At 45.4% G+C, this 21,886-nt stretch overlaps 1 protein-coding gene across 2 annotated transcripts in view; it reads right to left on the bottom strand.

Moving 5' to 3' along the window:
- Positions 1-18,293, bottom strand: part of LOC139262317 (TATA box-binding protein-like 2) — a 74,414-nt gene extending 56,121 nt beyond the window's left edge. For both annotated transcript variants that reach the window (XM_070877479.1, XM_070877480.1), the window contains exons 1-2: positions 18,120-18,293; positions 13,925-14,361 (exon numbers count right to left, since the gene is read on the bottom strand). In XM_070877479.1, the coding sequence (XP_070733580.1) occupies positions 13,925-14,361; positions 18,120-18,164 (482 nt within the window). In that variant the 5' untranslated portion in view covers positions 18,165-18,293. The remainder of the gene's footprint in view (positions 1-13,924; positions 14,362-18,119) is intronic.
- Positions 18,294-21,886: the final 3,593 nt, after the last annotated feature.

The following is a 21,886-nucleotide window of genomic DNA, read 5'->3' as shown; positions in this document are numbered from 1 at the left end:
AACATCCCCAGCACTGAAGCACTGACCACACTCGACCAGCTTCATTGGGCTGGCCACATTGTTCGCATGCCTGACACAAGACTCCCAAAGCAAGCACTCTATTTGGAATTCCTACACGGCATGAGAGCTCCAGGTAGGCAGAGGAAACATTTCAAGGACACCCTCAAAGCCTCCTTGATAAAATTAATCATCCCCACTGACACCTGGAAGTCCCTGGCCAAAGACCGCTCTAAATGGAGGAAGAGCATCCAGGAGGGCACTGAGCACGGAGTCTCGTGTGAGTCGATGTGCTTGATAGACAAGAACACAAATTTGGAAGGTCACTGCATGTTAGTGTACTGCAATCCTTACCACCACCACCACCATCATAGGCAGTCCCTCGGAATCGAGGAAGACTTGCTTCCGCTTTATCAGTGACTTCTTAGGCGGTTGTACAGTCCAATACGAGAACCACAGTCACGGTCATAGGCGGGACAAATAGTTGTTGAGGGAAGGGGTGGGTGGGACGGGTTTGCTGCACGCACTTTCCGCTGCCTGTGCTTGATTTCTGCATGCTCTCGACGACGAGACTTGAGGTGCTCAGCACCCTCCCGGATGCACTTTTTCCACTTGGGGCGGTCTTTGGCCAAAGACTCCCAGGTGTCAGTGGGGATGTTGCACGTTATCAGGGAGGTTTTGAGGGTGGCCTTGTAACGTTTTCACTGCCCAACTTTGGCTCGTTTGCCGTGATGGAGTTCCGAGTAGAGCGCTTGCTTTGGGAGTCTCATGTCTGGCATACGAACGATGTGGCCTGCCCAGCGGAGCTGATCAAGTGTGGTCAGTGCTTCAATGCTGGGGATGTTGGCCTGGTCGAGGATGCTAATGTTGGTGCATCTGTCCTCCCAGGGGATTTGTCGGATCTTGCGGAGGCATCGTTGGTGATATTTCTCCAGCGACTTGAGGTGTCTACTGTATATGGTCCATGTCTCTGAGCCATACAGGAGGGCGGGTACTACTACAGCCCTGTAAACCATGAGCTTGGTGGCAGATTTGAGGACCTGGTCTTCAAACACTCTTTTCCTCAGGCAGCCGAAGGCTGCGCTGGTGACTGGAGGCAGTGTTGAATCTCATCAATGTCTGCTTTTGTTGATAAAAGGCTCTAGAGGTATGGGAAATGGTCCACGTTGTCCAAGGCAGCGCCGTGGATCTTGATGACTGGGGGGCAGTGCTGTGCTGCGAGGACAGGCTGGTGGAGGACCTTTGTCTTACTGATGTTTAATGTAAGGCCCATGCTTTCGTATGCCTCAGTAAATATGCAGGCGTCGGCTGCGTACTGTAGCTCGACGACAGAGGTTGGGGTGATCTTGGACCTGGCCTGGAGACGGCGAAGGTTGAACAGGTTCCCACTGGTTCTGTCGTTTATTTCCACTCCAGCGGGGAGCTTGTCGACTGCGAGGTGGAGCATGGCAGCTAGGAAGATCGAGACGATGACACAGCCCTGCTTGACCCCGGTCCGGACGTGGATTGGGACTGTGATGGATCCATTGTTAAGGATCACGGCCTGCAAGTCGTCGTGGAGCAGGTGGAAGATGCTGACATACTTTTGGGGGCATCGGAAACAGAGGAGGATGCTCCATGAACCCTCACGGTTGAGTGTCAAAGGCCTTTGTGAGGTCGAAGGCGGCCACGTATAAGGGCTGGCGCTGTTACCTACATTTTTCCTGCAGCTGTCGCGCTGCAAAAATCATGTCCGTTGTGTCCCTTACCACACACACACACACAGACACACATGCATGGAAGAGCAGTTTTGCAAAATTTAGCCTCGTGACCTACTGGGTGTCAAAATAGTAATCTTCAAAATACAATAGTCAACTTAGCCAAGTGATAACATTCATTTTTGAGTCAGAAGATCTTGGCTTCGAAATCTGGGCACTGACTGGCCTAAGCCTTCAAAATGGCAGTTAGGGAGCACACACACATTTCCAGCTGGAAGTGCATCACTCCCCACATTGGATAAGGTAGACGAATTCACGGCAAGAGCTCACGCCAGAAACATAATAAATTAGGGTCCCGAGTGTCTTGCAGGACCCATTTCCACTTTTCAAATGCTCCAGCACTTCATTCGCCACATGAACTTACACAGCACAATGTGTTGCTAACTGGCAGGAAGCGCCCGTACTTACTGAAATGGGAAGCAATGTGGAATGTGAAAAGAACAGTGAGGAAGTTCCCAGCCTCTTGGGAACCAGAGGGGAGGGTCCCAGAGTTAGCGAGCATTGGGATCATGTTGTGGTCTACAAGTATTGGGGAAGGGATCAGTAGGTATGGAAGCAGTATAGATAAGGTTTCTGGGTTATGGAAGCAACAAGGCAGCAGGCTCTTGGCACATGGGAGCACTGGAAGTAGTGTTTGTGGTAAGAGAGCTGGAGGAGAAACGGTGCCATAATCTGGATGGAGGAGAAAGGAGTCTGCCTCCTCTTCCTCAAGGACTAGGGAGGGGGGCCCCCCACTGTGAAAAGAGGTAAGCAGGTTATGTTGCATTGAGGGGCGGGCTAAGAAATGTTGCCTACCATTGGGACACTGACTTTCACTTCTTCCCAACCCACCAGCCCAAGTTCCCAGCCATCAGCTAGGAACTGGCTTTAATGTATTTTAAAATACTTATTGTGCTTTTAGTGGATTTATAATTTCTCAACTATGTACACTGGCACTTGGGGTGCGAACGCTAAGTGGAGTGAGCTGCACCAGTCATTTGGAAGGATCTGCACTGGGCTCGACACCCAGTTTTTACATCCCTCAGACGATGACTGAGGGACTAGAAGAACTAAATCACAAGGTAATGAAGGATGAGGAAGGTCAACCTGGCCCATCTTGTTGCATCCATCCAGAATCATAGAATGGTTACAGCACAGGAGGAGGCCATTCGGCCCATCGAGCCTGTGCCAGCTCTCTGCAAGAGCGCTGCAGCCAGTCCCACTCCCCTGGCCTTTCCCCATAGTCCTTTTTTCCTCCTTCAGGTACTTATCCAGATCTCTTTTCAAAGCTACAATGGAATCTGCCTCCACCACCCTTTCAGGCAGTGTATTCCAGATCCTAAACACTCACTGCGTAAAAAAGTTTTTCCTCATGTTGCCTTGGGTTCTTCCGCCAATGGGAACAGTTTCTCTCTACTCTGTCTAGACCCCTCATGAACACCTCTATCAATTCTCCTCTCCAAGGAGAACAAACCCAGCTTCTCCAGACTATCCACATAACTGAAGTCTCTCATCCCTGAAACCATCCTGGTCAATCTTTTTGCATTTTATCAAACACCCTTTGGAAGTCCATGGATACATCAATCGCATTGCCCTCATCAACCCTCTCTGCTACCTCATCAAAAAAAAATCAAGTTAGTCAAACACAATTTGCCATTAACAAATCCATGCTGACTTTCCTTAATTAATCTGCACTTGTTGTTCAAGTGACTGTTAATTTTGTCCCCGATTATCGTTTCTAAAAGCTTTCTCACTACGGAGGTTAAACTGACTGGCCTGTCATTGCTGAGTTTATCCTTTTACCCTTTTTTGAACAAGGGTGTAACATTCGCAATTCTCCAGTCCTCTGGTACCACCCCCGTATCCAAGGAGGATTGGAAGATTATGGCCAGTACCGCCCCAATTTCCAGCTTTACTTCCCTCAGCATCCTAGGATGCATCCCATCCGGTCCTGGTGACTTAACAACTTTAAGTACAGCCAGCCTTTCTAGTACCTCCTCTTCATCAATTTTTATCCCATCCAGTATCTTAACTACCTCCTCTTTCATTATGACTTTGGCAGTATCTTCTTCCTTGGTGAAGACAGATGCAAAGCACTCATTTAGTATCTAAACCATGCCCGCTGCCTCGATTCTTGGTCTTCATTTTGGTTCCTAATTGGCCCCAACCCTCCTCTTACTACCCGTTTACTATTTATATGCTTAAAGACTTTTGGATTCCCTTTTATATGTTAGCTGCCAATCTATTCTCATACTCTCTCTTTGCTCATTTCCTTTTTCGCAACCCCTCTGAATTGAAAAACCGTGCATTTACCCCATTACAGTATCTAATTGTTTCTAAAATTATTCCAGGTTTTTTGCTTCCACTATTCCATCTGGAGGTCCAGTCCATGTGATCACTGGGTGAAGAATCTCCTGATACCAGGCTTAAATTTACCTTTTATTATATTGAACCCCTTGTCTCATTCCCACAATTTAATTAAAAATATTAATACCTTTTCCATACTATTAATGTTATGTATACAACACCTTGTAACCAGCATTCTACCGCCACCAGAGGTCACATCTGTTGGAGTCCCAAGGGATCCCAGCATCCCTTGGGAGCACTGCAGATAAGCAGGCCTCCCATGCTGTGCCAGCACTCTGGAGTCAGAATAAAGAGACACTAAGGTCACCCTTACTCAAGTCTACAGTACTCAGTCACATTGCTTTATTTGACATAACAATTAACTATCTTGAATAGTTCAAAGGTCACGTCCCTGACACCTACCTGCAAGACTGAAAAACACACCAACACTTCACTCACCATGTGGATCTTCACTGCATACCCATCAGTGCTTGAAGGTCTTGTTTCTTCGCAACCAGCACTAGACACAGTCCTCAACCAGTCTTACCACAGTAATATAGTTTGATCATGGCTTCCTGACTTGTCCACTGTCTTGTCTATGTAGCTCAATGTTGTGTTGACTTTATTGATTGCTGCTCTGAATTGATTGGACAAGCTGAGTATTAAGTCTATCCAGATTGCTACGTTTCTTTGAATCTCATCCTCAGTTATTTCAACACCTTCCGATATGCAGTACTTTGTACTTAACTACATTAAATTTCAATTTGCCATCATTCTGCCCATTTGCTTATTTTGTTCAACCCATTTTGTAATTTCAATTCAACTGTTCCTCCCAGTTTGGTATCAGCTGCAAGTATACTAAAAAAGATTTGAAAGAACAAACTAATTTGCATTTGTAGTGTGCCTTTCATACCCTCAGAATGTCTGAAAGCACTTTGCAGCCACTTACTTACTTTTGAAGGGTTGTTTTGATGGCGACCACAGCAACCAATTTATATATAGCATGACAAGCAAGTGTTACAATTACAGGAAGTGCACATTCTATGCAAGAGGTTTCATGGCCCAGATTTTGCTGCCAAAATGAAATTGTTCAGCAACTTGTGGCGAGAAAGCGAAACCCCATGAATTGCGAATCGCCACAAGTTGCTGGAGGATTTGCGCCCCTCCACCATTAGCCTTACAAAAACGTCTGCTGGCCCTCATCCTCCTGGGTTTGATGAAATTGCTGCATTTGCACATTCATTGCCCAATAAACTCCCCGCAGAAAGTCGGGGCTGCTACTTAACAGCAAAAGTACCATTTTAATTACAAGGTTTATATTCCTGAAATACCACTCAACTTCTTCAGCCCAGAACAATTGAAACTTCAAAGTCTCATTCCTAGAGGTTGCTAGAGATTTTAAGAAATTTAAATGCAATTTTTCTTACTTTTTCTGTCTTTTTTCTCTCCAGTTTTTCTTTTCCTCTCTATTTCTCTTTCTATATCTGATTGGTCTCCAATTCATCCTATTTCCTGCTCCATCACAGTGGTTTCATTCTCAATCCCTAAATCTTATTGGTTAAGGAGATAGACTGTTGGTTCTGTCGTTTACCAAGGTTCCAGGGGCTAGAAAATCGGCACCGTAAGGATCAAAAAACTTTTTTTGGAGGTAAATAAATTTAGAGCCATTTTGCTAGTTTCGCCAGTGGTGTAATGCCGTCCTTAAAAAAGTGACAATTTTTTTTGAGAACCGTTTTTGTGATGTCACTTGGGGTCAAATCCAATGATGCTGTTTGAGAGTTTCCCCAAGAAAAATATTTTTAAGAACAGTGCTAAATACCACTTTTAAAAAGCTTGCGTTACCTAGTCAAGTCCGATCAAAATCAGCGTTAATGGGACCATCTTTGGAAGTGGAACTAAAAGTTAAAGCTTTTTGGGAGGGAACAAAACCTATATTTTTATATAAAAATTACTTAAAAATGCGCTGAACATTTGAAGTTTTAAAAGTTAAAAGACTACTTTAATTACAAAGTAGCAATTTCAAAAATGTAAACTTTGATCACTTTGTTTTATTCTTCAGCCTGCACTGGAATACTGTGTGCAGTTCTGGTTGCCATATTATAGGAAGGATGTGATTGCACTACAGAGGGTGCAGAGGAGATTTACTAGGATGCTGCCTGGAATGGAGAAACTTAGCTAAGAGGACAGATTGGATAAGCTGGGTTTCTTCTCATTGGAACAGAGGAGACCGCGAGGAGACCTCACTGAGGTGTATAACATTTTGAGGGGTCTGGATATAATGGATAGCAAGGGCCTATTTCCCTTGGTGATGGGGTCAATTACGAGGGGCATAGTTTTAAGGTGGTTCGTAGAAGGTTCAGAGGGGACTTGAGGGGAAGTTTCTTCACACAGAGGGTTGTGGGGGTCTGGAACTCACTGCCTGGAAGGGTGATGGATGCAGAAAGCCTCACCACATTTAAAAGGTGCTTGAATGGGAACTTGAAGTGCCGTAACCTGCAGGGTTTCGGACCTAGAGCGAGTAAGTGGGATTAGACTGGATAACCTCTTGTTGGCTGGCGCAGATACGATGGCAAGTACTGCAGGGAATCGAATATGGCCAGTGGTTTCCTGGACTAGTTTTGATCACCTGGATGGGTCGGAGAGGAATTGTCCCAATTTTTTTTCTCCCAATTGGCCTGGGTTTTTTAAAAATGTGTTTTTTTGCCTCTCCCAAGAGAATGTTGCGGTGCAGGGGGTGTCGCAGTTGTGTGGGGCGGATTGGTTGGGCCGGATGTTCTTTACCTTTCCGCCATTGTTCATAGGTTTGTGTGTAACCTTCAGGGCTGCTGACCGAGGGCCGCGTGGATCTTTGTTGGCCGGCGCGGACACCATGGGCCAAATTGGCCTCTTTCTGCACTGCAGATTTCTCTGTTTCTATCAGCCACACTGCACTGCAGCAATTTCCCTGCCCTCCTCCTCAAAGCAGGCACATTGGCCATAACTGGCCTCAGTACCCACCCTGGGAGGCAACACCATACCATCACCGGCAGCTGAGAAATAAAAAGTAGCAGCTCAAGAAGTCAGCCAACCTGGGAGAGATCACCACACCGGCAGCGGGGAAATAAAGGGGAGCAACCCAAGGCCATGAAACTACATGGACATTTCAGTCTCATTTCCAACTGAGGCAGACTTTGGAGAGAGTGAGAGTGAGTGAAACGAGAGAGCGAGATTGAACTCAAAACTCTGTGGTCAGGCCATGTTTATTTTACAGACCAAGTTTCACTAAAAAATGCCTAAATATCCATTCACCAGCATCAAAGCAGAGTAATTTTCCTGTCTGCATTTAAATTTTACAGCCTCAAGTATATACTGTGTTGGGCATGCGCAGAATGGGTGTTATTTTTAAGGTGAAAAAAATTCGTTCAGACCTTAAAAATTGTGGTATTTTAAGCCTACGCCAACATATTAAAAATCTTTTGGCAAAGCCTAGGCCTTATTTTTTTTGGCGCTATTTCGACATTAAAACATCAGCTGGTATTCGCAAATAGCGCCAAAAAACTGAGCTATTTTTCAATGTGGAAAGTCTGACCCCAGATACACTGCTGACTTGCCATGCCATTATCAGTTTGCACTTCCAGCAATTCTCAGGGCAAAAAATTTGAGCTGATGGGCAAGGGAAAAAGTCGAACTAATGCTGCATCCTGCGAGATGTGCCACGCCAGCAAAATCTGAGTCAATGTTACTTGATGTCCTGTGGTGTTGCTCATGTGCTGGAGGATATGTTGTTTCATAGAAACATAGAAAATAGGTGCAGGAGTAGGCCATTCGGACCTTCGAGCCTGCACCACCATTCAATGAGTTCATGGCTGAACATGCAACTTCAGTACCCCATTCCTGCTTTCTCACCATACCCCTTGATCCCCCTAGTAGTAAGGACTTCATCTAACTCCTTTTTGAATATATTTAGTGAATTGGCCTCAACAACTTTCTGTGGTAGAGAATTCCACAGGTTCACCACTCTCTGGGTGACGAAGTTTCTCCTCATCTCGGTCCTAAATGGCTTACCCCTTATCCTTAGACTCTGACCCCTGGTTCTGGACTTCCCCAACATCGGGAACATTCTTCCTGCATCTAACCTGTCTAAACCCGTCAGAATTTTAAACGTTTCTATGAGATCCCCTCTCATTCTTCTGAACCCCAGTGAATACAAGCCCAGTTGATCCAGTCTTTCTTGATATGTCTGTCCCGCCATCCCGGGAATCAGTCTGGTGAACCTTCGCTGCACTCCCTCAATAGCAAGAATGTCCTTCCTCAAGTTAGGAGACCAAAACTGTACACAATACTCCAGGTCTGGCCTCACCAAGGCCCTGTACAACTGTAGCAACACCTCCCTGCTCCTGTACTCAAATCCCCTCGCTATGAAGGCCAACATGCCATTTGCTTTCTTAACCGCCTGCTGTCCCTGCATGCCAATCTTCAGTGACTGATGTACCATGACACCCAGGTCTCGTTGCACCTCCCCTTTTCCTAATCTGTCACCATTCAGATAATAGTCTGTCTCTCTGTTTTTACCACCAAAGTGGATAACCTCACATTTATCCACATTATACTGCATCTGCCATGCATTTGCCCACTCACCTAACCTAACCAAGTCACTCTGCAGCCTCATAGCATCCTCCTCGCAGCTCACACTGCCACCCAACTTGTCATCCGCAAACTTGGAGATACTACATTTAATCCCCTCGTCTAAATCATTAATATACAATGTAAACAGCTGGGGCCCAGCACAGAACCTTGCAGTACCCCACTAGTCACTGCCTGCCATTCTGAAAAGTACCCATTTACTCCTATTCTTTGCTTCCTGCCTGCCAACCAGTTCTCAATCCACATCAGCACACTACCCCCAATCCCATGTGCTTTAACTTTGCACATTAATTTCTTGTGTGGGACCTTGTCGAAAGCTTTCTGAAAGTCCAAATACACCACATCAACTGGTTCTCCCTTGTCCACTCTGCTAGTTACATCCTCAAAAAATTCCAGAAGATTTGTCAAGCATGATTTCCTTTTCACAAATCCATGCTGACTTGGACCTATCATGTCACCTCTTTCCAAATGCACTGCTATGACATCCTTAATAATTGATTCCATCATTTACCCACTACCGATGTCAGGTTGACCGGTCTATAATTCCGTGTTTTCTATCCCTTCTTTTTTTTTTTTTTTTAAAAGTGGGGTTACATTTGGCTACCCTCCACACCATAGGAACTGATCCAGAGTCTATGGAATGTTGGAAAATGACTGTCAATGCATCCGCTATTTCGAAGGTCACCTCCTTAAGTACTCTGGGATGCAGACCATCAGGCCCTGGGGATTTATCGGCCTTCAGTCCCATCAATTTCCCCAACACAATTTCCCGACTAATAAGGATTTCCCTCAGTTCCTCCTTCTTACTATACCCTCTGACCCCTTTTATATCCGGAAGGTTGTTTGTGTCCTCCTTAGTGAATACCGAACCAAAGTACTTGTTCAATTGGTCTGCTATTTTTGTTCCCCGTTATGACTGCCCCTGATTCTGACTGCAGGGGACCTACGTTTGTCTTTACTAACCTTTTTCTCTTTACATATCTATAGAAACTTTTGCAGTCCATTTTAATGTTCCCTGCAAGCTTCCTCTCGTACTCGATTTTCCCTGCCCTAATCAAACCCTTTGTCCTCCTCTGCTGAGTTCTAAATTTCTCCCAGTCCCCGGGTTCGCTGCTATTTCCGGTCAATTTGTATGCCACTTCCTTGGCTTTAATACTATCCCTGATTTCCCTTGATAGCCACGGTTGAGCCACCTTCCCTTTTTTATTTTTATGCCAGACAGGGATGTACAATTGTTGTAGTTCATCCATGCGGTCTCTAAATGTCTGCCATTGCCCATCCACGGTCAACCCCTTAAGTATCATTCGCCAATCTATCCTAGCCAATTCACGCCTCATACCTTCAAAGTTACCCATCTTTAAGTTCTGGACCATGGTCTCTGAATTAACTGTTTCCTTCTCCATCCCAATGTAGAATTCCACCATATTATGGTCACTCTTCCCCAAGGGGCCTCGCACAATGAGATTGCTAATTAATCCTCTCTCATTACACAACACCCAGTCTAAGATGGCCTCCCCCCTGGTTGGTTCCTCGACATATTGGTCTAGAAAACCATCCCTTATGCACTCCAGGAAATCCTCCTCCCATGTAATGCATAATATAGTAATTGAACAAGATTAATTGCATTTTAATTGCAGAATTGTGGATTGATAGAAATTTAGGGCACAAAAGGAGGCCATTCGGCCCATCGTGTCTTCCCCGACCGAAAAAGAGCTGTCCAGCTGAATATCACTTTCTAGCTCTTGGAGCCCCGATTTTCCCCATAACTTGCTCCAATCTTTTTTTGGAGTAAGCTGTTTTTTCTGGCTTCAGTTAAAAAATACCCTTTTCCTCAACAAAATTTGCTCCAAAGTCACTTAGGTTAGATTTTTTTTTTTACTTCATTTTTTTTTCCCCAAAAAGGGGGCGTGTTCCCATACACTACCCAATTTTGCCTATTTATGCCATTTTGGCCAGCTAAAAGTTACTCCAAATCCACTTAGGTCAGCATATGTGGCCAGCTCTGAATAACGTTGCGGGCAGTTAACAAATCGGCGCAGGTTGGACCTGCACCAAGCAGCAAAACTTCAATATAAAAGTTTAAATAACTACATAAAAATAGGGTAAACAATTGAACAACTATTTTAAAAATTGTATTAGTTGAAATCGGCCAGGGAAGGCAGCGGGTCGGGGTTGGGGCGGGGGAAGGGAGAGGAAAGGCTGATCTCAGCGGCATCGGGAGGGGGGAGGGAGAGGAAAGGCTACAAAGTGCTTCACAACGTGCTGCTCGAAATCAAAGTCCTCCAGGTTGAGCGGGAAGATGATCTCACACACTGGGCACTTTTGGCTGTCGGTGCACTCCTCTCCGGTGTCCTGTGAATTCTCCTTGCCACCCTGGCTCTGCACCAAGTCAATGCTCCGTTGAGCCCGTGCCAGCTCTCCAAGAGCACTGCAGCTAATCCCGCTCCCCCACCCTTGTCAAAAGGGCCACAGCCTATCTGCCACTAAAACTCACATGTCCCTTCATCACCTCCAGAATCCATTACTCCAATGCGATCCTTCGATATCAGAGTGCGCGGCACGCCACTCGGCCCGCGACAGGGACTGCGTGCTTTGGCCCCTCCCACACAGGGTCGGGCTGCGATGAGCTACTGCACATGCGGAGGTGCCGGCAGTATTTGCTGCGCAGGACTGCAGCTCTGCCCCCCACCCCACGAGAAACACCACGCCAGGACCCAGGATACACAGCAGAGCGGCCAGCACATTTTTTTCGGTGCCATTTCCAGCGCACAAAGTCGGCGCATTTACGGTAAGTGCGCCGAAAAAACTGCTTGGGGAAAATTTAGCCCAAGGTCCCTAGCCTTATAGGTTGTAGTGCTTCAAATGCATATCCAAGTACCTTTTAGATGGGATTAGCGTTTCTGCTTCTACTTCTAGGCCCCTCCATTTTATACACCTCAATCAAGTCTCCCCTCAGCCTCCTCTGCTCCAAAGAAAACAACCCCAGCCTATCCAATATTTCCTCATTGCTAAAATTCTCCAGTCCAGGCAATATCTTCGTAAGTCTTAACTGTACCCTCTCTAATGCAATCACTTCCTTCCTGTAATGTAGTGACCAGAACTGCACACAGTACTCCAGCTGTGGCCTAACTAATGTTTTATACAGTTCAAGCATAACCTCACTGCTCTTATATTCTATGCCTTGACTAATAAAGGAAAGTATCCCGTATGCATTCTTAACCACCTTATTTACCCATCCGGTTACCTTCAGGAATCTGTGGACATGGCCTCCAATGTCCCACTGTTCCTCGACACTTCAGTATCCTTGCATTTATTGTGTATTCCCTTGCCTTGTTTGCATTATTTGTATATTTGGAAATTAGTGGCCTTGACTACTATTAAATATGGTTGTAACTGCATCACTGATTTAACTCTATTTTAAAAATAAGAGCCCAGGATACCAAGGAAGTTATTCCAAGAAATGTATGTAACAATAATGAAGTGTAGGGATGGGTGAAGTGTTCCATGTGGGTTGATAAACCCTAGAACTACCCTCTCAAAACTAAGAGCTTCGAGAGTGTGGGTCATAGCAGGCAGGGATGGTTCTGCTGTTTGGGAGTACTGGGAAATAAATAATTATCAGGATATGGTCGGTAAAACATACAGGAGGGAGTAGAGGAAGATACTGGTGTACTGGTGCTCAGGATGTGAGCAGCGAGATTTTGCAGTTGCGGGCGGGCGAGGGGGAAGAAAACTCTCCTTCCATCCCACTGCTGGAAAACTTGAAAAAAATCTAAGGCAATTTTGAAATTATATTTTATTTAAAAGAGTAAACACTGCTGATTAAATAATCCCGGACTTTCATATGTGGAACATTTGCCGTACTAAAAGTGGATTCCCACTGCGAGTAGTATTCCTTTAATGTGCTTTAAAAGCACTCAAAGTGTTCAAGTAACAAAATGTTCTGCTCAGGAGATGCACGAATCAGGACTCAATGAGGGTGCAAGGTTCTGTATGGCAATGATGTTGCCACACTACCATGGAGGAACTCCTGTAGGGAATCCTGCCTCTATAGTCACAAATCCAGTGACAGCAGGAACTTGGATTTTAAGGGGGTGAAATTTCTCCGCGCTAGGTTTGGGGCGCTTAATTCGAATTAAGTGATTTTTTTTCCCCGACCGGCAGTGGGCGGACGCAAGAGCCATGGAATTGGGCACCTTAACTTAAAAAAAAAATCATCTGGACGCTCTCGGGCCGCTGTGCATCAGTGTGACTCAGACGTGCCACATCGCTTTGACGCATCAAAAACGTCCCTCCCCTTCTCTTAAAGGGGAGGGGCGCTGCGAACACTACAGCCACTTCCGTGGCACCCACTGGGCCACCAAGGAGGGTTCCATCCAGGCAAGCGGCCCGACTCCCAAGAGGGGATGCCAGGCTATATATCGGTGGCCCAGCCGAAGCAGCATCTGCCATTGTAGTGCTGACTGCAAAGTCGGCTTACAAAAAAAATAAGATGGTGGCTGCGGTGCCACGCCCTCCCCTTTAAAGGCGAACGGGACGCCCCAGCCACCACAGCTTTGCAACCCACAAAGCCGTCAGTGCCATCGCCCCGCGTCAACCACGTTCCCGCAGGGCAATTTCCCCCGTGGGGCGTAAAGGGGTTGGTGCGCACGGCACTGATGTCATTGTCCCGTGTGCCACTGCCCAGGGTGAGAAGGGCAGCAGCACAAACCCGTTATCACCGCTGCCATCCCGGGACAATTCCAGCCGGGTGTGCCCCCAGGCTAAAAGTCCTTATCGCCTTTCGGAAAGGAGCAATTTCGGCCCCAAAGTTTAAGTAATTTAGTAATCATAATTAACAATTTTAAATTGCTCAAGCCACTTAAGAACCTTGACCCAGGCCCTGCCGACAGTGGCAACAAGACAGGGATCAAGGCTATAAAATGGAACCAGCCTCACCACAACCATCTAGCTTGGAGCTGCGAGTTCAGTTGACCACATACTGAACTACCTACCTTGGAAACAAAAGCTGGATGGCTCAAGCCAAGGCAAGAAAAATCAATAGGCAAGTTCATGCATGACAGAAAAGCATTATGGCAGCAGCATGATAGAAATAAGGTTACAGAAAATCATTATAAGAAAAATTGTTTCAGGAAATATGTACTCTATTTAAAATGTTTAATATATTTTATATAGAGTTATAGGTTCTGAAGGGAGATAATCTTGCCAACAGAAATACTTACTGTAACTGGGGGCATATTCCAGAACTTTCTACTGGGGTCATTGGTGCTACAGGGGTCATAGGAGTCAATGGTATTGGGCACATTGAAGGTGATCCATTGAAAATTGGGGTGGCATTTGCATCATTTGTTGACTGGTATGACAACTGCGTAGCATCTTCGGGTCCAGGTGTACCAATACCATCATTGCTGCGGGTTTCTGACAGCAGTTGGCTCTGCTCTACCTTTTGTTCCCGACTTGTATAATCCTTTGCTTCATCCTCATCATCTTGTTGGTCTTGGTCATCACTGAGAAAACTAAGATCTGCTGACGTAAGCTCTGTGGTCACTTCTTGAGGTTGATGCAACTGAGGAGTGTAATAAGACTCCTGAATAGTTAAGTCTGAATCATAAGGAATCATAGGATTGTAGACACGGGAATCACTTGTTGGGAGGTCATCCTGAAAATAAAAAAGATATTCAAGTAGTAATTCACATAATCCAAAACAATTTTTAAAAATTCACAGTACCACACCCTCCCCATTATTCTAGCAGTATGAACCAGTAGGTCACTGCTCGAGTCTTTAGGCTTTGGGACATTTCATAAATTCATCCCTTTCCACCAAGCACAAAAGATTGCCTGTGAACTCCCCTGATCACTAAGCTGGTTAAAGAGTGAGGCTGCACAAGACTGATCAGAAATATCCCAGGTTCAATTCCCCAGTTTGCACTCAACTAGCTGATCTCAACTGGGGCAGTGGTAGGTGCACTACAATTTGTCTCAGCACCCAGGGTCAGAGAGGAGAAAAATTACAATGATTACTGCTCATCACTGTCTAGTTATCCCTGCAGAAAACTAGCGGTGTGGCTGTTGGGCAAAAGACAGGATTTGGCTTATGTTTTATACCCTCTACAGTTAAATTGCCTTCCAAGACACTCTCACTTATTTTAAGTACCAGAAGGTGGTTGACATCCCAACAAGGCATCAACATCTTTAGGTTGAGGGAAGTTGGCAGAAAAAACATAGCATGTCTCTTATCGTGCTATTTTCTCAGTGCAGTTATTGTTATGAGGATAAACAAGACGGCCATTTCACAGCAGATTCCAACAAACAGCAATGTGATGAAAGACTATTTATGCTGGTGCTGGTTGAGGGAAGAATATTAGCCAGGGCATCAGCAGAACTTGGTGTTGTTCTTTGAATAGTGCCATGGGAACTTTATCACGATCTGAACAAAAAAATTAAAACCTTGATTTAACATCTCATCTGAAGGATTATACTTCCAAGAAAGCAGTGCTCCCCAGTTCTACACTGAAGTATCGGCCTGGATTACAAGCTTCAATCCTGAAGTGGTGCTTGAACCCACAGCCTTCAGACTCAGAGACATTTATTCATTGAGGACTTGCCATAGATGTAGCTGCGTAGCTTCACCGCAAAAGATGAAGTATGCAAAATTCATTCCACTAGCCAGTCTCTATCTCTATTTAGAGACTGGAGGTTTCATACAAGAGACAAAAGACTATTGAGTCCTTAACTACGTGGAAAGTTAAGGAACATTTTTCATTTACATAGTAGAAATAATGGTCTATTTCTAAAGAGAAACATGGTAAGCAGAAGGAATTTTTTTTTTTAAAAGATGGAATTCAGAGACCAACTTGGGGATGCAAGATGCACTTTAACAGAGCTCAGTGAAGACGACAACAGCATTTGGATGGAGGAACCGAGATCCATCAAAATGATCCAGGTTTGTGCTTAAAGGCAGCTCTCAAGTAGGCTGGTCAGGTGATAACCTCTAGGATATATCAGTAGTGAGAAATGGTTTCAAAATGTTAGTATGGAGATAACTGTTCAAAAGTAGACATTGCATCCCAAAGATCGTCCGCTTCAAGATGTCAGGATTTCCTGGTACAGGTGGGTGCCAAGTGCATTGACCACACTCGACCAGCTCCATTGGGCACGCCACATCATCTGCATGCCCGACACGAGACTCCCTAAGCAAGTGCTCTACTAGGATCTCCTACACGGCAAGCAAGCTCCAGGTGGGCAGAGGAAACATTTCAAAGGACATCCTCAAAGTCTCCTTGATAGTGTAACATCCCCACCAGCACCTGGTAATCCCTGGCCCAAGACCACCCAAAGTGGAGGAAGAGCATCCGGGAGGGCGCTGAGCACCTCGAGTCTTGCCGCCGAGAACATGGAGAAACCAAGTGTAGACAGCGGAAGGAGCGCGCGGCAAACCAGGCTCCCCACCCACTCTTTCCTTCAACCACTGACTGTCCCACTTGTGACAGAGACTGTAATTCCCGTATTGGACTGTACAGCCACCTGAGAACTCACTTTGATTGTGGAAGCAAGTCTTCCTCGATTTCAAGGGACTGCCTATGATTGATGATCACAAGACAAGACCAAAAAAAACTTTAAAATTGGGTATTTTTTCATTACTACAGCACAGTACAGTGCAAGTGTTTCAAATTATGAAAGGATGGGACAGGGTGGATAAAAGCAGATAGTTTCCTGTAGTTAAAGGTTAAGGGCAAGGGGCCGTAGATAAAAGATTAAATGCAGGAGATTTAGAACTGAAAGCAGGAGAAACATTTTCACCAAGTGTGCAGCCGTGGAATTCACTTTCAGGGTTAGTGGTTGAAACAAAAACAATGTCAACATTCAAGATTAGATTGGATAGGTGGATGAATGGGACATGGGAACAGTGAGTTATGTGTTTAGAACTCTTCTCACATGGAGGGTAAACACTGACAAGGACAGTTTCCATATTGCAAGTTCTAAGTACTTCAATAGACAAAAATACCTTCCTTGTAAGCTTCTTATATCAAAGAATGGGCTTGAGAAATATGATAGTATGGGGTGTTGAGGAGTATGATAAAAGAGTAATCTGTTAGTTGTTACCAATCACTCAGGTGAATCCTTCAGTGCAATTAAATCTCTCTGAAGTCAGTGGGCAGGAAGCCTTCATGTGTTCCAGTATTGGGTGATGTTTACTCTTGGAAATAGAGTCTTAAAGGAGCCCCGCACACACTGCCACTGCCATACCAGGTACCCTCATGCCAACTTCTGGCTGATAGATTGCTTCTCAATACTAGTCAATCTCATTGAAAAGATACTAGACATGGGGAATGGTTTTCCCACAATAAAAACACTTTACATTGGAACATTTCTTCAAACTGAATGAAGTAAAAACATTTAAAATAAATGAATTCTTAATAAAAAGATGAGTTTCAGCAGAAGACATGTGATTGATGAAAACTTCATTGGAAGAATTGGTACAAGGCAGATATTAATCGCAATTGTACAAAAGAGCTGAATTGAGATAGAGTGGAAATTACATACATCAATGCAAGTTAATAAAAATTCCAAAACAAGATTATGTAATGCCATAATTTTTTTTTAAACTCAGTTTGCTTGATTACTGTACTCATTTTCTTATAAGCCAATTAAAAATAAAGCCAACCCAATCAGAGCAATTATTAGCAGGTCTCAGTGTCTAGCCTAACTTTCAGTTCAGGCTCAGTGTGCTCAATGAATCTTAAAATGTAATTAACAGTAAGAGAGGAAATTAAACAGTTGGGGGACTTGGAGTTATGCTTAAGTTGTAATAATAAATTGTGTAATCATGGCGGCTGGAGAATTCCTTTAATATACTTTCAGCGTTACATTGATTGCTACCTTTGATCCAGGAAAATGCTACAGATGCCACTTCCTAAGTTGTAAATGCACAAGTGCACGGTTATTGTCTTTGTAAACAAACAAAACAGAAATACAATAAATAAATACATACAAATAAAGCAGCATTAAGCAGGAATACAAGGCCAGGTTTACTTTATCCAGTGCGCATATCTTACGTTTGAAGTATCTTGCAAAGACCTGGCCTAAAACATAAAAATAAATCCTACTTTGCGTAAGATGAAGTGCTCACTCCTTTCGTTAACCCAACTAATTCAAAGATAAATATCTTATTTTTGTTCATAATCCGTACGTGTCCTACCAATGCTACTATTCCCTTCCTCTGCTTTGGCAAAATGCAACATTACTCGATCAAACAATTGGCTTTGAAAAGCATTACTATGTATAACTTCACTAACGTTATACTTCCTAGAAAACGTTCCGAACTGCACAAAATAAATCTTATCTAGAGTTTCTCCCTCTCTGTAACAGCCTTTCTTGCAGCCATTTTTCTTACAAAAGAAGGTAAATTACACTTACATTTTCAATAGACTGGTCAAAATAACTTTCCAAGGATGATTCCATAACAACTTAAAAACCCCACAATATTTCAGTTAGGTAGGTAACCAAAAGTTGCTCCCGAACTCTTCAGTCCCGTGAATCGCTCATTCCAAAACATCCCCACGTGGCCCTTGGTTGACGTAAGACATGTAAATCCCAATAAGGTCGTTTTACAGAAAGCTGTGTTGTATCATATTTTAGCAGTTCATAAAGGTTAACATTTCAGTTACAACCTCTTGGCATTTTGTTTGCACCAATGTTGATTTCACAGTAAAGTAAACATCCAGTGCGATAAAATCTAACAAGGTGATATTTCTCCCTTTACAAGCAAGTAATTGCCAATTAAACATTGGCAGAATCACATTCGGATACTACTCCCTTTCCTTTCCCAATCTCGCAATATCATTCAGTTCATGAGGTTTTTTTACCTTCCAAGTTTCAGTTTGTTTTCTGTTCCTTTGGTGTGTGTTGAAATATTTATTTCCAAATACGAAGGATTGATAACAATATTGTGAGTATTGGTTTGGCCTGGTTCCTCAGTCCAGAAATACTCGACAAATGTGTGCGGTTTTGTTCCGGGTGGGGCGGGAGGATCACTAATTAAAAAAACAGATGGTCTGTTCAATTTAAAATCGCATGCCTGTCATCCCCTTTTATAGGGGGCACTTGTAAAATTTATGATTTTATTGCCCAAAAAAAAATCACAAAAACCCCCCCAAAAAAACAAAAAAAGGGCAGTTGAAAAATGTTTGGAGTGTCCCCCAGATTGGGGGGCACTTGATCTAATGTCTATTTTGTTCCCCCCCACAAAAGAGTCCCACACTCCTGATCTTTGGGCACCCTGTGCGGAGGGGAGCGGGTAGGTCCGAGGGCCTGCTCGTAGGACTGCTCCTGGGCACGGCCAAGGGTGCCATCAGCCGGTCCAGGCAGCGGGCGGTCAAGGGGGTCGTTCAGCCTGACTGCCTGCCTCTCTTCCGCGCCTACATCCGGGCCAGGGTGTCCCTAGAGATGGAGCACGCGGTGTCCACCGGTACGCTCGCAGCCTTCCGCAAGAGGTGGGCGCCGGAGGGACTGGAGTGCATCGTCACCCCCGGCAACCAAATTTTAATTTGATATATGTTTTAAAGTTTAATTTGTTTTAATTGCCGGGTTCTAGTGTCCCTCTCCCTTTTTATAGGGGGCACTTGAAAAACTATGATTTTAGTGGCCAAAGAAACCCCCCCACAAAAATCACCCAAAAAAAAACATTAAAAAAAGAGGGCTGTTATAAGTGTCTGGAGTGTCCCCCAGATCGGGGGGTACTCGATCTACTGTTTATTTGTACTCCCCCAAAAGAGTTGCATGCCTGTCATCAGTCCCACACTCCTGATCTTTGGGCACCTTGTGCGGAGGGGAGCGGGTAGGTCCGAGGGTCTCCTCGTAGGACTGCTCCTGGGCTCGGCCTAGGGGGCCATCAGCCGGTCCAGGCAGCGGGCGGTCGAGGGGGTCGTTCAGCCCGACTGCCTGCCTCTCTTCCGCGCATACGTCCACGCCAGGGTGACCTTGGAGATGGAGCACGCGGTGTCCACCGGTACGCTCGCGGCCTTCCGCGAGAGGTGGGCGCCGGAGGGACTGGAGTGCATCGTTACCCCCGGCAACCAAATTTTAATTCGATTTTATATGTTTTAAAGTCTAATTTATTTTTCATGCCGGTTTTAGTGTTCCCCTCCCCTTTTATAGGGGGCACCTGAAAAAAATTTGATTGAATGCCCAAAAACCCCCCCCAAAAAACAAAAGAAAATACCAAAAAAAAACACACAAAAATGGGCCTCGAAAAATGTTTAGCCGGGGGACACTTGATTTAATGTTTATTTTGTCTCCCTCAAAAAGAGTTGCATGTCTGTCATCAGTCCCACACTCCTGATCTTTGGGCACCCTGCGCGGAGGGGAGCGGGTAGGTCCGAGAGCCTCCTCGTAGGACTGCTCCTGGGCACGGCCAAGGGTGCCATCAGCCGGTCCAGGCAGCGGGCGGTCGAGGGGGTCGTTCAGCCTGACTGCCTGCCTCTCTTCCGCGCGTACATCCGGGCCAGGGTGTCCCGAGAGATGGAGCACGCGGTGTCGACCGGTACGCTCGCGGCCTTCCGCGAGAGGTGGGCGCCAGAGGGACTGGAGTGCATCATCACGCCCGGCAACCAAATTTTAATTTGATTTTATGTTTTAAAGTTTAATTTGTTTTAATTGCCGGGGTTTTAGTGTCCCCCTCCCCTTTTATAGGGGGCACTTGTAAAATATATGGTTTAATGTCCCCCCCAAAAAATTTTAAAACCACAAAAAAAAAACCCAAAAAACAAAAATAACATTTATTAGTAAAAGAGGGCAGTTAAGTGTCTGGAGTGTCCCCCAGATCGGGGGGCACTTGATCTAATGTCTATTTTGTCCCCCCCGGAAAAGAGTTGCATACCTGTCATGTCCCCCTCCCCTTTTATAGGGGGCACTTGTAAAATATATAATTTTAATGCCCCCCCCCAAAAAACACAAAAAAAACCCCCAAAAACTCCTCAAAAAATATGAAAAAAGAGGGCAGTTAAAAGTGTCTGGAGTGTCCCCCAGATCGGGGGGGGCACTTGATCGAATGTTTATTTTGTTCCCCTGCCACCGCAAAAGAGTTGCATGCCTGTCTTGGGCTCCCAGGCCGCCTTCAATTTCTGCGGTCTGGAAGAGTCCGTGTTCCATGTTTTTATGGAGTGTGCGAGGTTGCAGCCCCTGTTCCATTATTTAAAGGGGCTGCTCCTCAATTTCTGGTTGCACTTAAGTCCCACACTCCTGATCTTTGGGCACCCTGTGCGGAGGGGAGCGGGTAGGTCCGAGGGCCTCCTCGTAGGACTGCTCCTGGGCACGGCCAAGGGTGCCATCAGCCGGTCCAGGCAGCGGACGGTCGAGGGGGTCGTTCAGTCCGACTGCCTGCCTCTCTTTCGCACCTACATCCGGGCCAGGGTGTCTTTGGAGATGGAGCACGCGGTGTCCACCGGTACGCTCGTGGCCTTCCGCGAGAGGTGGGAGCCGGAGGGATTGGAGTGCATCGTTACCCCCGGCAACCAAATTTTAATTTGATTTGATATGTTTTAAAGTTTAATTTGTTTTAATTGCCAGCTTTTAGTGTCCCCCTCCCCTTTTATAGGGGGCACTTGTAAATTATATGATTTTAATGCCCAAAAAAAAAATCACAAAAGAAAAAAAAACACAAAAAAAAACACAAAAAAAGAGGGCAGTTATAAGTGTCTGGAGTGTCCCCCAGATCGGGGTGCACTCGATTAATGTTTATTTTGTGCTCCCCAAAAGAGTTGTGGGAGGAGAGAAAAAAAAAACATTTATAAAAAAAAAGGGGGCAGTTAAGTGTTTGCCGTGTCCCCCAGATCGGGGGGACACGTGATCTAATGTTTATTTTGTCCCCCAAAAAGAGTTGCATGCCTGTCACGGGCTCCCAGGCCGCCTGCAATTTCTGCAGTCTGGAAGAGTCCGTGTTCCATGTTTCTTTGAATGTGTGAGGTTGCAGCCCCTGTTCCATTATTTAAAGGGGCTGCTCCTCAATTTCTGGCTGCACTTCAGTCCCACACTCCTGATCTTTGGGCACACTGTGCGGAGGGGAGCGGGTAGGTCCGAGGGCCTCCTCGTAGGACTGCTCCTGGGCACGGCCAAGGGTGCCATCAGCCGGTCCAGGCAGCGGGCGGTCGAGGGGGTCATTCAGCCCGACTGTCTTCCGCGTGTAC

The sequence above is a fragment of the Pristiophorus japonicus genome, chromosome 4 (genome assembly GCF_044704955.1).
Source record: "Pristiophorus japonicus isolate sPriJap1 chromosome 4, sPriJap1.hap1, whole genome shotgun sequence".
Lineage (NCBI taxonomy): Eukaryota > Metazoa > Chordata > Chondrichthyes > Pristiophoridae > Pristiophorus > Pristiophorus japonicus.
Note: the sequence above shows the minus strand (reverse complement) of the source record. Positions and strands in the feature narration are given on the sequence as shown.